General features: G+C 38.5%; 1 protein-coding gene across 1 annotated transcript; it reads left to right on the top strand.

Moving 5' to 3' along the window:
- The first annotated feature begins 1,093 nt into the window (after positions 1-1,093).
- EIF2S3 (eukaryotic translation initiation factor 2 subunit gamma) lies at positions 1,094-17,117 on the top strand. Its single transcript, XM_060002501.1, has 12 exons — positions 1,094-1,219; positions 1,772-1,835; positions 2,831-2,958; positions 3,049-3,170; positions 5,276-5,370; positions 6,653-6,811; positions 7,765-7,899; positions 9,408-9,502; positions 9,923-10,067; positions 11,993-12,162; positions 12,541-12,713; positions 16,695-17,117. The coding sequence occupies exons 1-12, from the start codon at positions 1,151-1,153 to the stop codon at positions 16,756-16,758; spliced, it is 1,419 nt and encodes a 472-aa protein (XP_059858484.1). The 5' UTR covers positions 1,094-1,150; the 3' UTR covers positions 16,759-17,117.
- Positions 17,118-17,453: the final 336 nt, after the last annotated feature.

The raw sequence follows: 17,453 nt of genomic DNA, 5'->3' as shown, positions 1-17,453 counted from the left end.
TTTTTTTCATACAGAATAGTTTTTTGTTATTATATGCACATTTTACTGAAAATCAGGAAGTCAAACAAGAAAGCAATAGCTCTTACCAGAAACAAAATTCCAAGTACATTAAAATAAGTCAGAGATTATAAATATCTTTAGTATATTCACTACTCTTTGCTTTTTTCACTGTTTTAAAAAACAAATCCCCAAAGAATAATTTTACATTTGATTTTAGAGCGGGTGATTTTTAACTATATTTTCTTACATTTAAGATTTACAAAAAATATGTATGTACAGATTGTTTTATGTTCTTGGGATAAAAAAGCATTTGATGACTCCCAATTTCCACTGAATACTAAATACTCTCAAACATGACATTTGAAGACCTTCACTTTTCATTAGCTGCAGAAAAAGTACATTGAATATTTAGAAACAAGAAAGAGTAAAGAAAATAGAGATGGAAATTCGGATCGGCTTAAAAAAAATTGGGGCGCTCTCACGACACCTAACTTCTATCCAGTGCTAGCTCCATTAGCGCCACCATGGACCACCTCCCTGGCTCTAGAAAGCTCTCTCCGAGAGCAAGTTAGAGACTTTGCTTTTGCCCTCCCTGGGCCGCGGAACCTCCGCGTGAGGGCGCCCTCCCCACCGCCAGTTCGGTGCGCGGCCACTTTCCGGCCAAGGGCCCCGGCCGAACCCGGAGCTGATCTCGCCTTACTAAATTATAGAAATCGGTAAAGAACGACATTCCCAGCGTCTATCTTCACACCCCAGATAAGAATCCCAGGTTTCGGGAAATTCTTTCGGCCCGCCCCACGGGAAGCGGAAATGGCTACACCCTCCCCAGCGCGCGCGTCGGTTGCATCGCCTGCCTAGCAAGGGGCCTTTTTTAGGGCTGCCCTCATCGTTGCCTGCACAAATATGCAACAGGTCTGTCGCGAATAGATCCTGAAACTGGCCTTGTGTATTTTAGTCAGCCTGCCGGCAGGCACTGTACAAATCCATGGGGAGAAAAGTCCAAGCAGTGAGGCCTCCGCTGCACCGGCCATCCTCCTCTCCCAGGCCTGGGCCCTAGTCGGCCCTCCCGCCTCCGCTGCCCCGCCCTGCACCAGGGGGCTTGCGAACGGTCAGGCAGCCATCCGGACGACTTCCTTCCTCTCCGGGCAAGATGGCGGGGGGCGAGGCTGGTGTGACTTTAGGGCAGCCGCACCTGTCTCGGCAAGATCTCAACACTTTGGTAAGTCATCGCTCTGGCAGGATGCTGAAGGAGCTCAGGAGTGGGGATGACCGGGCCTTCCGGGAGGCTTTGAGACGAGGCAGTGCCGGGCTGTCGGGAGCATGGGTTAGGAGGGAGACCCGGAGCCCGGCGCCCTAAGTCGTGCTCGCGCCGCCCCATGCTTCTCTGCTAGTATGCGAGCTGGGAATGAGGCTATGCGGTTGTGAGACCCCGAGCCTCCCGAATCATTCGGCTGGAAAGTCACAGTGTTAAGTATCATTAAGGCTTTTTAGTTCGGAAGGTCTGGGAAGGGAGTATCTACACTGTCCTTAGTGCTAATGCTCTCAAGGTTGGGGGACCTCAAGCTTCCACATCCCCCATAGGCAGTGTGTAACGATGAAGGACTTTTAGGGCTTCCCAGTCATCAGAATGCAAGGTTGCTTGTACAGAAAAAGCGCTTTAGAAGTAGAAGAGGGCTATTCAAATGGTAGAGAGCTGTAGGTAGCAAATGTAAAGTCAAAGTTGTGATTTGTCTTATGTACAGCGATTTAAAATAAAAATGTTTGATTGCAGGATGTTACCAAGTTGACGCCACTTTCACATGAAGTTATCAGCAGACAGGCCACAATTAATATAGGTAAGATAAGAATAACTTGGAGACCTGACTTAATTGATCTCCGGCCACTATTTTAACCTCTCCCTTTGTGTGATTGCCTGAATTACATGAAGATGCAGATATTCAATAAATAGATGTTCAGCTCTTGCGAGCCAAGCACCTGCTAGATATTTTTGGGAAGCCCATGTTGCGCGTGCCTAGCTTACAGACTAGGTGAGAAGAAGCGATAAATACATAAGAAAAGTTTAATAGCATAAGGTGATTGTAGTCATGTAGCATTTTAAAGAAAAGAGGGAAACGCGACTGTACTTGCCACACAGGGTTATTGCAAGGGCAGAGTTTGTGGAAGTTTTGTTTGATATATAAGCTATTACTAACTAGATAATTTTTTTTCTTAATTGGCACATAGAACTTTAGAGAAGAAGTTATGTTGACTGATTGTAAATTTGGGGTATTTGAGCGTCTGCACAAACAACACAGTAAAGCCTAGTTAAAAGTAAGGCTCTACTAATGAGGCTGTTAAAAACTTATAAGATAAAAAAAAAACAACTTATAAGATATGTGCTACCCTTGACAGCATTACCGTAATGATACCTGAGTTGTTTTCTTTGTTTTCATGTATTCCTTTTTGTTGTGTGAGGGCTCCTCATACCTATTTACTTCACTCTGAAAATGCTGGAAAGTTTCTTGATATACAAGATTTCATGTACTTTTTACCAAGTGTTTATTTTAAATGAAGGCATTCTTTTCTGTGAGTAAAAACATAAGATGGATGGCTTTTATTATGCTGAGTATGGTTTAAAACAAGGTTGTCGGTTACATGGAAAGTTCTCCTCAGTCCTGTATCAGAGTAAGTTTTTTGTAATCGAGGATGTGTAGGAGGAGAAATTGAAGTCACTATTAGTTTTCCATTGATGTTTACAGTGAGTTATGGCTTTGGGTTTTCTACTCTAAAACTGAAAAATATGTTGTGTAACTGAATGCACATGAATTAATTTTTTGTACTTTGTCTATAGGTACAATTGGTCATGTAGCTCATGGGAAGTCTACGGTTGTAAAAGCTATTTCTGGAGTTCACACTGTCAGGTTCAAAAATGAACTAGAAAGAAATATTACAATCAAACTTGGCTATGCTAATGCTAAGGTGAGCTGTGTACAGTGAAATTAGAAACTAACTTTAATTGTTGAATGTGCAGATAACAAATCCAAGTCTTTTTTTCATTGGAACTTTTAGATTTATAAACTTGACGACCCAAGTTGTCCTCGGCCAGAATGTTACAGATCCTGTGGAAGTAGTACACCCGATGAGTTTCCTACAGATATTCCAGGGACCAAAGGGAACTTCAAATTAGTCAGGTGACCTCTTTTCTGCTAAAAACACTTTACACTTCATATTTTGTTGTTGTGTGATTTGTGCTTTTTGAAATATTTAACTGAGACTTTAAACAGTGAACCTAATTGTTGAATGGCTTTATTTTTGCATTATTTTGTTTTTCTTGTCCATAATGACAATAATTTGAAAAGTCAAGTGTTTAAACCTACATTAAGAGATGTACATGTAAGTTCTCCAAAGGAAAAGTATCACATAAGCAGAATGAAATGGAGGGAAACACGGCTCATTGGATTTAAAGGATTCTTTTTGCCAGACCTCATAAATTTCTCTTAAACAGTGTTGTTTCTGTTTCTTAGAGGAGAACAAAGCCATTCTTAATCACGTTTTTTAAATACATGGGCTTGTTACCCATCTGTTTTCTGAATATGATTGCGTATACTTATTCTTTATTAGAGGATACTGTCATCCACCCAGCGATGTTTATGGGGGTTGGGGATATTCCACAAAGAAATTGTAGATTGGGGCAGAGCTGGGACTAGGGAGAGGTGAATGAAGCCCAAAGTTTAAGGGGAGGGAGAAGCTTTAAAAAGAAAAGAAAAAGAGCCTCGGTAATCAAGATAAATAGTATTATTTATTTATTTATTTTTAAATTAAAAAAAATTTTTTTTTGGCCCCACTGTGCAGCTTGTGGGATCTCAGTTCCTTGACAGCTCAAACTACTAGTGTTTTCCTTTTCATTATCACTTGGGGTTTTTTGGTTGATTTGCTTTTGGCGTGGCATTGTTGCTGATCCTGTTTTCATTTAAATTTTTGATATTTTGTTCATCATGGATGTTTTGCATGAACTTTGTTTTTTTTAAATATTAAGTTTAAATATTGTTTGTTTTGATTACTGGGTTTTTTTGGGCACCCCCTTAAATTTTGCACCTAGGGCGAGTGGCTCACTTGCCTCGCCCTACTTGTGGCCCTTATCAGATATCAGCAAACTTTTCCTGCAAAGGGCCCAATAGTAAATATTTTCAGCTTTGCAGACCATAGATTCTCTTTGCAACTACTCATCTCTGCTATTGTGTTGTGAAAGCAGACATGATGTGCATGAGTGGTTATGGCAGTGGGCCAGTCTGCTGCCCCTATTTTAGATCGTGAGTGTGAGCATACAATTATTAAAAATAATGATTCCGAATGAGTAGCATAATTTTGTTTAAATGGTGCTGCCATCTGCACTTCAGATGGGCAATTCCAGCTTTTCAAGATGCTAGAGAAGTTTTTGGCAAATTTTTTCAGATGGCACTGCCCATTCTGTTAACACTGGTTTAGCATTCAAATCAATGACATTCCCAGTATATACTTTATACCATATTCACTTTAATTGGATTTGGGAGTTTTTGTATCCAGTTATTTCTACACATAGCTAATTTCATTTGCTTTGTAATGATCTGCAGTGATTTTACTCTCAGCCAGTAGGTAATTTTTGTTGTTGTTCTTTTCATATTTTTTTCCCTCCAGTTTTATTGCGATATAATTGACATACAGCACTGTATAAGCTTAAGGTGTACAGCATAATGATTTGACTTACATACGTCGTAAAATGATGATCACAATAAGTTTAGTGAACATCCATCATCATATAAACTTAAATGAGTAGAAAAAAAATTTTTTCCTTATGATGAGAACTCTTAAGATTTATTCTGTTAACTTTCATGTATAACAAACAGTGGTGTTAACTATATTATATTGTATGTCATATTTCTAGTACTTATTTATCTTATAACTGAAAGTGTGTACCTTTTGACTGCTTTCATTTGATTCCCCCTTCCTCCATCCCCCACCTCTGGTAACCACAGATCTGGTAATCACAAATCTGATCTCTTTTTCTATGAGTTTTTTTGTTTGTTTCTTTTTGAAGTATAATTGAGCCAGTAGGTAATCTTATTTCTGAGGTCTAGAAACACCAAGTCCTGTAACCACTTGACTTTACAGAAATAAAAATTATTTCCATATTCTTATTTCATATTTATATGTAATATTCATATTCTATATATAAAGGGATTTAATTTTAGGAAATCTGTAACTTGAATGTTGAAGTATTGATTGATCTTAGGACTGATTGCTGTTTTTAAATTGTTAGACATGTTTCCTTTGTTGACTGTCCTGGCCACGATATTTTGATGGCTACTATGCTGAATGGTGCCGCAGTGATGGATGCAGCTCTTCTGTTGATAGGTAAATACGTCAGAACTGGTTTGGACAAATCATTGTGGAGCAAATCCAAGATGGACTATTTAAAGGGAAACTAAGGCCTTTAAGGGCCACATCCAGTACCTAAAGGTGACGGAAATGGGAACTAACATGTCAACCAGGATGATATCCTTGTCTACCAACTATCACAAAATAGTAAAGATAGACCTAGGGCAGATGTCTTGTGAGAATTCTTTTGGTAGTATATATTTGAAAAAATCAATAGTGCATTTTCTCCCCTTAGATCACATGAAATGATTTATTAGTTTTATATTTACATGTAAAAGTGCATGTATTTTTTTGTGTGCATCTTTGAGTTGTCTACTGCAACACTGGTGTATAATGGTTTTATTTAGATGCAAATCTCATTCATAATAAGTGCTGAAGTCTAGATGAATTGGGGTTTTCAAGGCTGGTGTTGTGCCACCTTCCTTATGTGGGCTGTCAAGAGATTTTGTTGCTATGGGATATAATTTTTAAAAGTATGCCGAGTGGATATAGTACAGGACACCTGAACATCATCACTTAGGATGGTCATTAAGATGCCCAAAAAACATACCTATTTCTTTATAATACCAGTGGTTGTTTTTAGTGTTCTTCCCTCGGTTTGTTAGGGAGTAGCCTCTGATAGTAGCTGAAATTCATGGACTGTGTTAAGTGTCTTCCCTTAATTACTCTCTGCCTCTCAGGAGCTTGACTGGGCCAGAACGTCTCTAAGACTAGACAGAGCCAGAGGGCTCTTCCTTATGCCTGAGCAAAAGCTAAGGGCAGACCCTGAGATGTCAAACTTGTTGAGTCCAAGCTTTTGGCTTAGGACCAGGGAAGAGAGCCAAATGATCAGGAGGCTCCAGTGAATCCAGACACAGTGGATGAAGCAGGGGCAAAGGTGGATGCTCGGCAACGATCCAGGACTTTTGCCTTGAGTAGGGCTAGGGCATTCAAGCGTTTCCTTTTTTAGATGTCAGCTAGTGTTTTTTCGGTAGTACAATACACATAACACAAAATTTAGCATTTTAGCCATTTAAAGTATACAATTCAGTGATATTAAGTACATTCACAGTGTTCTACAAGTGTCAGCACTGTCTAGTTCTGGAACATTTTCATCACCCCAAAAGGAAACCCGGTGCCCATTAAGCCCTCACTCTGATCCCCCTTTCCCTCAGTCCCTGGCAACCACTAACCTGCCTTCTGTCTCTTATGGATTTGCCTATTCTGACAGATATTTCTAGCTAATTCTCATGCATCTTTTTTATTCTTTATCATTTAGCTGGTAATGAGTCTTGTCCTCAGCCCCAGACTTCTGAACACCTGGCTGCTATAGAAATCATGAAACTGAAGCATATTTTGATTCTACAAAATAAAATTGATTTGGTAAAAGAAAGCCAGGCTAAAGAACAGTATGAACAGATCCTTGCATTTGTACAAGGTAAGAAGCCATAATATCTAATAAAAATTCTCCTCAGTGATAGTAAAATAAACAAAAGCATTTAAAAAAACAAACAAACAAAAAAAAACCATAAGTCTTCGGAATTCCCTGGCGGTCCAGTGGTTAGGATTCTGCACTTTCACTGCCGAGGGAGTGGGTTCAATCCCTGGTCAGGGAACTAAGATCCCGCAAGCCACGCGACATGGCCAAAATAATTAATTAATTAATTTAAAAAAATCCATTAAAAAAACCCTTCAGTCTTACACTGTTCTTACTGAGTAGCTACTTTTAGAATTGAAACTGACAATGATTTATTTTATCTTTTAGTGTTCCTTTCCTCTAACAGCAGTGCTTTTCATTTCAGGGAAGACATCTTATTATTGACATTTGATCGTCTCTTAGCCTTGTTTTTCTTGCTAGAAAGGTTGATTTCCTATGCACCCAGTTCTCTCATAACAAAAAAGAATAAATCATTTTGATTAAAACCTCATTGTGTTTGGTCCGTTTCTTTCACCAGCCTGTTTGACATTTAATTAATAAGGAGCAAATACTATATATGCCATCAGTCTTTGATTAGCAGAGTCTATAATTTATCTTGACATTTATTGGGAAGTTAATTACATGTTATCAGAAATCTTTCAACTAGTAAAGTGCTCTTTCCTAGGAGTGTCAGTATTTTCTTCTTTTGAGCAGTTTTATCATTTTGGTGTATTAAATATATCTATTAATATATTTTGACTTTTTTTTCCCTTAAATGCAATAGTATTCATTTTCAGGAGCAAAAACACATAGAATACTGACACTTTTCTAAAAAGAATTATCATTTTCTACCTGTTGCTGGTATTTGAGGATGTTTAGGCATCTATTTTAGTAATCTTAACTGTTTCCTATAATATGTAAAGAACAAGTTCTGTAAAACAAGAATTTTGATCTTTCTGAATTTTGTCTTATAGGTACAGTAGCAGAAGGAGCTCCTATTATTCCAATTTCTGCTCAGCTAAAATACAATATTGAAGTTGTCTGTGAGTACATAGTAAAGAAAATTCCAGTACCCCCAAGAGACTTCACTTCAGAACCCCGACTTATTGGTAAGTGGTAGGATTTTGTCTGATCTTTTCCACATTGGTGATTCCTCTTTAAGGGAATTAGCAATGATTTCTGCAGAGGTGATAATAAATTACAATCTCCATAAAATTTTTTTTGAACTCAGTTAATTCTGAGATTGTATTAGCAGTACTAGATTGCATTACTGATGAGAGAAAGTTTCAAATACAGAAGGAACTTTTAGTCTTTTTGTGCTTGGTATGTGATATGTTATGTGATTGAGATGGAGTAATGCATTATTCTGTATGGAATTATGTTTTAGTCAGGAGCAGGATATTAGAATTTCCATACAAATTATTTCATTGTACCATTAATGAAGATTTTCATCTCTTTCAACTTATTTAAGTGCATAGTACCAATATTGGTATAATTTGATCATCTAAACTCATGATTTCTACATAGATATAGGAGCCTTTTCAAAACAGACATTTGAACCCCTCCCTTCATCCAGGCCTCCCCTCTGTGTGTTGTGGGAAGGGTTCTCTTGGGTGATTGTGATGTGTACCCCTTGTTAATGATCACTGTTCTCAGGACTGAAGTGCAGGTCACATAGTTCTAGGGTTGTGGGGTTTTTTGTTTTTCGTTTTTAATTAATTAATCAATTAATTAATCTTTTGGCTGTGTTGGGTCTTTGTTGCTGTGTGTGGGCTTTCTCTAGTTGTGGCGAGCCGGGGCTACTCTTCGTTGTGGTGCACAGGCTTCTCATTGCGGAGCATGGGCTCTAGGCGCACTGGCTCAGTAGTTGTGGCTCGTGGGCTCAGTAGTTGTGGCTCGTGGGCTCTAGAGTGCAGGCTCAGTAGTTGTGACGCACGGGCTTAGTTGCTCTGTGGCATGTGGGATCTTCCCGGACCAGGGATTGAACCCTTGTGCCCTGCATTGGCAGGTGGATTCTTAACCACTGCACCACCAGGGAAGTCCAATCCTAGGGTTGTTTTGAAGTTTTAAAACTACATTTTTAATGCAGAAATCATATAATATAGAGGTATATGAAGACAAAGGTCTACAGTCTCCCTGCCTCGCCCCTTAGCCCTGAAGTAACCAAAGTTAACAGTTGGTGTGTACTATTCCCGCACCTTTCTCTTTGTTCATATCATCATGTATAAACATATACACATTTCTTGTTTTAGTTTTTGTTTGTGGAAGTGGGATCATACTATGCATAGCTAGTTTTTTCTTTTTTCCTTAACAATATATGAAGGTTATCCTTCCACATCATTACATGTGCTCTAACGTTCTTTTTTAATAGCTGCGTGATACTCCATACTATGGGTGTACCATAATATGCGTCCTATCAATGAACTTTTAAGTTATTTCCACTTTTTCCATCGTAATTAAGATTGCAGTATACTTAGTTGGAATAATATTAGATTTTGTCACAAAGTCCCCCTTGTATAAATCTTATGTGTCTACTATTTTAGAGAAGTTAACTTAATCAGATTTTTCTGAAGTTAATGTGAATAGAATTGGCTTTAATTTGTTTTGTTTTTTTTAGTTATTAGATCCTTTGATGTCAACAAACCTGGCTGTGAAGTTGATGACCTTAAGGGGGGTGTAGCTGGTGGTAGTATTCTAAAAGGAGTATTAAAGGTAAACTAGGTTTTGGTTGTTGTGTTTTTATTTTGTTTGTTTTTCTCTTGTCTTAATTAGGAAAATAGTATGAACACTCCAAATTGAAAAATAATTTTTTTCTTCATGGTGTCTAGTACTTGATATAGATTTCTTTGTTTACTATTATATCTTTTGAGTGTGTTTGACCTCTAACTTTATAGGCTTCTGTGAATATGGAGCACATTTTATATGGTGATAGGCCTGTGTGGTAGGTAGTTTGAAACATTTGGATGGTTCTGGTTTTGAAGATCTCTCCCATATCTTTTTTTTTTAAATAGTGATCTTTGAAATAGAGAAAGGATTGCTTTTCAGTTTTGTGGTCTTCCTGTTAGGACTTTTTGTATGTAATGGAAATCGTGTTGTCCCACAAATTCTAATCACTAATTTATATTTTTACAGGTGGGCCAGGAGATAGAAGTCAGACCTGGTATTGTTTCCAAAGACAGTGAAGGAAAGCTCATGTGTAAACCCATCTTTTCCAAAATTGTATCACTTTTCGCAGAGCATAATGATCTTCAGTATGCTGCTCCAGGAGGTCTTATTGGTAAAGATTTTTCTCTCATCCCTACGTTTTTAATTTGTGGATATTCATGGTACTTTTCATGAGAAACATATTACTCATACAGGTATAGATTTTTAATTTGATGTTTAATAATTGAATGGGGTAGAGGAAGATATGTGGTTAAGCTGTTGATTTTAGGTCATAAGATGGTTTCATGTGTTTGTAAAAATTAATTTTAAACATAAAGGAGAATTTTGGTTTAGTTTTGTCTTTTCGTTTTTTGTTTTTTTTTTCCATACACGGGCTTCTCACTGTTGTGGCCTCTCCTGTTGCGGAGCACAGGCTCCGGACGCGCAGGCTAAGCGGCCATGGCTCACGGGCCCAGCCGCTCCGCAGCATGTGGGATCTTCCCGGACTGAGGCATGAACCCGTGTCCCCCACATCGGCAGGCAGACTCTCAACCACTGCGCCACCAGGGAAGCCCTTGGTTTAGTTTTTAAAGTAGCTCCTTTTTAGCAGTAACAAAGTAAGTTTTATGTCCTATCATTTAAAATACCTAACTATACTTTTCTTTTTAGCCTACATGGTTTTGGGGGTAGAGTGGTGGTGGTTTTTTGTTTTTGTTTTTTTCAATGTATGTTTTGCAAATGGAGAGTTACCCACAAGTGTCAGCTGGATCATGTCAGATCATAGTTACACTAAGGTGGGAATTAAAGAAGATAACTTCCATTATGTTGGTATTACTGAGATAATTTATGGATATTCTCATCTCATACAATAGTGTATTACCAGATACCCAGGAAAAGGCAAGATACAGTGAGAATTAGAGGTATTATAACTTTTGGATTAAAGAAGAAAACGTTTGGTGAAGGAGTTTGTCTTTTTGTTCTCTGGTGTTTGGCTATATAATTCATTTTTCTATTGTATCTTGTAATCAGGAGTTTACCATGTATAATTTTATCCTTATTGTTTGTTTTGTAAACAAGGAAACTCTGGAGACTTCTAAAATTTAACTTACGGAACTTTTCAAACATAAAAGTAGAGAGAATAGTGTAATGTAGTGTAATGTGTGGTCATGTAGCCACCACCCAGGTTCAACAGTTAATACTTTACCATTCTTTTTTTTTTTACTTTGGCCACGCTACGCGGTTTGTGGGATATTAGTTCCCTGGAACCTGGGCCCATGGCAGTGAGAGCACCAACTCCTAACCACTGGACCGCCAGGAATTCCCAATACTTTACTCTTCTTTTTTTTTTTTTTTTTTTTTTTGTGCAGTACGCGGGCCTCTCACTGCTGTGGCCTCTCCCGCTGCGGAGCACAGGCTTGGACGCGCAGGTTCAGCGGCCATGGCTCATGGGCCCAGCCGCTCCGCGGCATGTGGGATCCTCCTGGACCGGGGCACGAACCCATGTCCCCTGCATTGGCAGGTGGACTCTCAACCACTGCGCCACCAGGGAAGCCCTACTTTACTATTCTTGCCTCATCTTTGTATCTTCTTCCCTCTTCTCCTTGAAAGACATACAGATAAAATATTTTGAAGTGGATCCCAGGAATCATATAAAGTCTTTAAGCTGTCTTTTTGATCAGCCTTTCAGGGGAGAAATGGCAGGCAAATATCCTGAAAACTACTCATTATGAATTTCGTATCTTTTCAACCTTCATTAAGGATATTCAGGCTCCTTTTTGAGTTAGGCTCTTAGCTCTTTTTGTCCTTTGCTTAGAATTTAAATCAAGAGAATCTTTCTGTTCTCAAATGCCCAACTAACCCATGAGTTTACAGTTCTGTTTCTTCAGATAAAACAGGTATTTTGTCACATCTATGTAGCTAATACATGAGTATGAAAATATAAGTGTGTATTAAAATGTATAGGTATATGCTGTACTTGTTTGACTAAGTCTTTTGGGTAAACAGCTTTATAGGAAATAAAATGTTGAACAATAAAATGTATATCTTATTTTGTATTAGGAGTTGGAACGAAAATTGACCCCACTTTGTGCCGAGCTGACAGAATGGTGGGGCAGGTACTTGGTGCAGTTGGAGCTTTACCTGAGATCTTCACAGAACTGGAAATTTCCTATTTCCTGCTTAGACGGCTTCTAGGTGTACGCACTGAAGGAGACAAGAAAGCAGCAAAAGTAAGTGCTTTCTGTAATTCCTGTTCCAAAAAAAGTGACAGTGAAGTTAAGACCAGTTTTGAGGTTCATTTCTTTTCATTTAACATGGGATTAAGAAAAAGGAAGAGGTAGATAAATTTGACTTCCTGAAAATTGAGAACTTCTGTATGGCAGTCAGTTCAAAGTAAAACAAAACAGGAAACAGCATGTCATGTATGACAGTGACATGATAATTCCTATTATCCATGTGATTTTTTTAAAAAGTCTTGCTGAGATCAGGTTGGCAGAGATGGAAAATTGCTGACATCTTTTGTTGGCAAGGTGGTAGGAAAATAAGCAGTTATTTGGAAAGCATTTTCTTGATTTTGGGGTTTATTTTTCCCCCCTTGATTTCCCTAGGTGCAAAAGCTGTCTAAGAATGAAGTGCTTATGGTGAACATAGGATCCCTGTCGACAGGAGGAAGAGTTAGTGCAGTCAAGGCTGATTTGGGCAAAATTGTTTTGACTAATCCTGTGTGCACAGAAGTAGGAGAAAAAATTGCACTTAGCCGAAGAGTTGAGAAACACTGGCGGTAAGTTTATTAGCCTTTGTCAGTGTCTAATAAAAAAGACAGAATCAGTTTTCTTAACACATGCACAAACACACTTTACCTTGAACGCAACAGTTACTATACTGTGGTTTCAAGTCTCAACTGTTTATTCAGTTGACTTAGAAATCTGTATTTCTAGGCCTGATTTGTGATAGACACAACCTATGTGAAAACCAGTGAACTTAGGTTTAATATCTCCCTTATCTTTTTCTGAACCATTTGAGGAATAGGTTGCCCCTTGATGTCTTAATACTTTGGTGAATGTTTCCTAAAAACAAGGATATTCTCTTATATAACCACTTAACAAGTTTAACATTGTTAAAATACTGAAATCTACAGTCTTTTCCAGTTTTATCACTTCTTCCAGTAATGTCCTCTGTGTCCCCCGTCTGGGATCACGCATTGCATTTAGTTTTCATGTCTCTTGATCTCTAATCTGGAACTTCCTCAGCCTTTCTTTGTCTTGTCATTGGCAATTTTGAAGAATACAAGCTAGTTCCTTTCTAGACTGCTGCTCAGTTTGGGTTTACTTGGTATTTCCTAAGATTAGGTTTAGGTTACGTATTCTTGGTTGGAATACTTTCGTGTAGGTGGTGATTCTCTCCTTAGGGAGTCGCAGCCAGAGACACGTGATATCTGATTCCTCCTTGTTGAGGTTAATTTTGATCATGCAGTTAAGGTGTTAGCCAGTTTCTCCACTATATGGTTACTCTTTTTTACCCTTGCAAATAAGCGTTCTGTGGGGCGACTCTATGCAAATAGCCTGCTCCTCATCAAATCCCACCCCGCTGGATTTAGCATCCACTGATGATTTTTGTCTGAACTGAGCTTGATTATAGTGTTTACAAAATGGTGATCCCCATCCCCCAGCTCCACCACTCCTCATTTATCATTTGTCATTCTTTCTGCCCCGTTATTTACTTATCTAGTTATAATACGCACTCATGGCATCCTATTTTATTCAGTAGGTTATGATTCATTACTGTTCTTATTTATTTATTTATTTTGAATTTTTGAATTTTATTTATTTTTTATACAGCAGGTTCTTCTTAGTTGTTCATTTTATACATATTAGTGTATATATGTCAATCCCAATCTCCCAATTCATCCCACCACCACCTCCCCACCCCGCCAAGTTTGTTCTCTCCATCTCTGTCTCTATTTCTGCCTTGCAAACTGGTTCATCTGTACCATTTTTCTAGGTTCCACGAATATGCGTTAATACACGTATTTGTTTTTCTCTTTCTGACTTACTTCACTCTGTATGACAGTCTCTAGATCCATCCGTGTCTCTACAAATGACCCAATTTCGTTCCTTTTTATGGCTGAGTAATATTCCATTGTATATATGTACCACATCTTTATCCATTTGTCTGTCAGTGGGCACTTAGGTTGCTTCCATGTCCTGGCTATTGTAAACAGTGATGCAATGAACATTGTGGTACATGACTCTTTGAACTATGGTTTTCTCAGGTATATGCCTAGTAGTGGGATTGCTGGGTCGTATGGTAGCTCTATTTTTAGTTTTTTAAGGAACCTCCATACTGTTCTACCTGTAGTGGCTGTATCAATTTACATTCCCACCAACAGTGCAAGAGTGTTCCCTTTTCTCCACATCCTCTCCAGCATTTGTTGTTCGTAGATTTTCTGATGATGCCCATTCTGACTGGTGTGAGGTGATAACCTGTTTTTATTTATTTTGATACCCAAATTGTCGAGGATTTGTCCAGTAGAGACCCTTTAGGTGACTCCTATGTCATTTTGACATTTCTCCTCTTTTTTTTTTAACCTAGTATTTTATTAAGGAATCCATTTCTATGACTGTCATGAAACCCAGGCTTGGTTAGCAGTGATGCATTCTGCAGGTAACTGCATCCCGCTCTGGACTTTCTGGTAATAGCCACTGTCTTCTCTACCTCAACTGAAAACCCAGAATCAGTCCCTGCCCTCCTACCTTGGGAAGATGCCAAAGCCAACTACATAAGAGGCTTTTTCAGAGAAGATGACTTTTCTTAGAAGACAAACTATCTTTTGTCTTTTACGAAGCAGATAGCAACCCCATGGACAGGTTGGGACTTGCGCAAGCCTCAATATTTCCCCATTGGGTTTGTTTTTGTTTTTTTGACAGTTCCTTACTTTGTGGCACAAGATGTTCTGGAATCATCTTGTACCTCTCCCCTGCTCCAGTTTAGAATTGGTCATTTCTCCTGAGGGGGCCCTGGTTCCTCTTAGTGGAAAATGGTATTAGAAATGCAGATACGGGTGCTAGGTGTGCTTGCTGCTCCTAAGGTGCTGTTGCTTCGGGACGCTTCGAGTGGATAGAGCTAGGAAACATGCACATATTGTTGACTCCTGTCTCTTTTCTCTTTTCCTGGTTAGTTACTGAATCTACTGTTTCCTTTCTATTCTGTGTGACCTCATTATAGCCCATACCACCATCATTTCACACATAAAAGTTATTGCAAAAAATTCCGAATTTGCCTCTCCGCTGTTACTTAAGTACTCAGTCAAAATTAATCTCCGTAAAACATTTTTTCATGCTGTACTCAGTAATTTTTAGTAGCTTCCCACTACTTTCTGATATTCAGGACCTTTCTGGAAGCCTGCTTGAATGAATTTTAAGTTTCTCCTGCTTTGTCTCGTATAAACCCTCTAAATTAGACTGTTCTGTGTCCTGATTGTCCCCATAATTACTCAAATCACCCTTGGCTTTGTTTTTTTCTCATTACCTACCTCCCTTATTAAGGCTTCCCTGGTACAGTGCCTCAGGATGGTCTCTCACCATTTACTGTTCAGAAGATATGAATTATTACTCTCTAATTTAAACAGAGTTAAACTTTTTGTTCTCTTTTAAGTAAATCATTTCTGCTTTGTGGTGATTTATGCCTGCTTGATTTTACTCTCTTGTGTGATTATACTATTTGCTGTTATAGACATACTGATTTATAGTGTATTTTAAAAGAAAGGAATGATCTTTTTGTGTCTGTGTACTGTTTTTTTTTATATTTATTTATTTGGCTGCGCCAGGTCTTAGTTGTGGCACACAGGATCTTCGTTGCTGCGTGCGGGAGCTTTAGCTGTGGCACGTGAACTCTTAGTTGCAGCATGTGGGATCTAGTTCCCTGACCAGGGATCGCACCCGGTCCCCCTGCATTGGGAGCACAGAGTCTTAGCCACTGGACCACCAGTGAGGTCCCTGTCTACTAATATTGTAAGAGGATTCTACCCAAATGAAATTTTATACGTTGCTTAAAAATTAGCAAGTATGTTAAAAGAAATGGAAGCATCTGAATGATCCTTACATTCTTTAGATTTGTTGTTTTTAACCCATGCTTAGGTAAGTTCTGTTCTAGAAGCTACAGTTGAGGTAGCAGTCTGGCCTGACCAGTGACTAGAGCAGACATTGAAAGAGAGAAGGAGCAGAAATCCCTCTGCTCTTGAGAGTAATCTGTTTATAGATTATCTAGTCCTCTAGGTCTTCTCTTAATTTCCTTTACCAGCTAAAGTCATGATAAAGCAAGCCATGGTGATCTGTTGAAGTGCTGTGAATGGTTAAAAAACAAAACAGAACAAAACATAAAAACATTTTTCAAAGAGGAAAAGAGAATGAAATTTAAAAAAATAAATCAGACTGAGGTGGTTTGTGTATGAGCATGGTTCCTTGGGCGGACTGGAAGTTGCTTCATCAGTGGTTCTGAGGGGCAGGTATATTTTGATAAGAGTGAAGATGAGCATATTTATACTAGCACCTTTTTGTTTGCTTTTCCTATCATTCCTTCTGGCTAGAGCCCATCTCTCTGGGTCTAAGAAGATAATGTGAGCTTTCTTTCTGGAGGAGCAGGTTTTGTAAACAAATTTAGACTTAGCGGATAGGCAAGTAAAACTAGTTATGTCATGTGATTATGTGGTAATGATAATGAAATGGATATAAAATTCATGATTTCTTTTATTTTCATTTTGCAGTTTAATTGGTTGGGGTCAAATAAGAAGAGGAGTGACAATCAAGCCAACAGTAGATGATGACTGAAGAATTAAATAACAGATTTGGATGAAGTCGGAATTTCTCTTAACAACCTAGGGGTATATTTTCAAAGCAATAGTGAGGAATTAATTTCACAGCTCATTACCTTAGGAGTAGCTGTAAGGTTATTCTCATTTTTTGGTGATGAAAATTTAACCTCTAGTACTAAAATAGGGTCTACAATAAATGTAAAAATTGGCATAATGTTGGATTGAATCTACATGTTACCAGAAATTAACCATTCCCAAATAACATCTAATTTATACATCAGTGCAGGTTTGAAAGGAAACTGCTACAACCAGCCTTTGCTGTAGCACACATACCACTGAATCTGTTTGAAATAAAATTCTTCTTCTTTTTCATGATTCGTCTTTGAGTAGCTCCAGGCTTGAAGGATTATTGTTATCAGTAAAAACTTGAAGACAAATTCTTGAAGACCAACTTCCCTTTACCTCATATTTTATGTTGCTTTTATCTTTTTGAGTGACAAATTAATAGGTTCAAATAAAATTGTCCTTTCAGGCATGAGGGCTTGTTCCCATGGACATTCCTTTCTCTCCCCTTTTTCTGGACTAGAACACAGGAAGCTAGAGCCCGAAGTTCTCATCCTCTCCCCGTGATGCCCTGCGATTGTTTCTGCATTGCTTTATGCCCGAAGCCCTACAGCATTCCCCCATTGGAAAGTACTGTTAACACCAGAT

The sequence above is a fragment of the Delphinus delphis genome, chromosome X (genome assembly GCF_949987515.2).
Source record: "Delphinus delphis chromosome X, mDelDel1.2, whole genome shotgun sequence".
In the NCBI taxonomy this organism is placed as follows: domain Eukaryota; kingdom Metazoa; phylum Chordata; class Mammalia; order Artiodactyla; family Delphinidae; genus Delphinus; species Delphinus delphis.
This window is presented reverse-complemented; position numbering and strand designations above follow the sequence as displayed.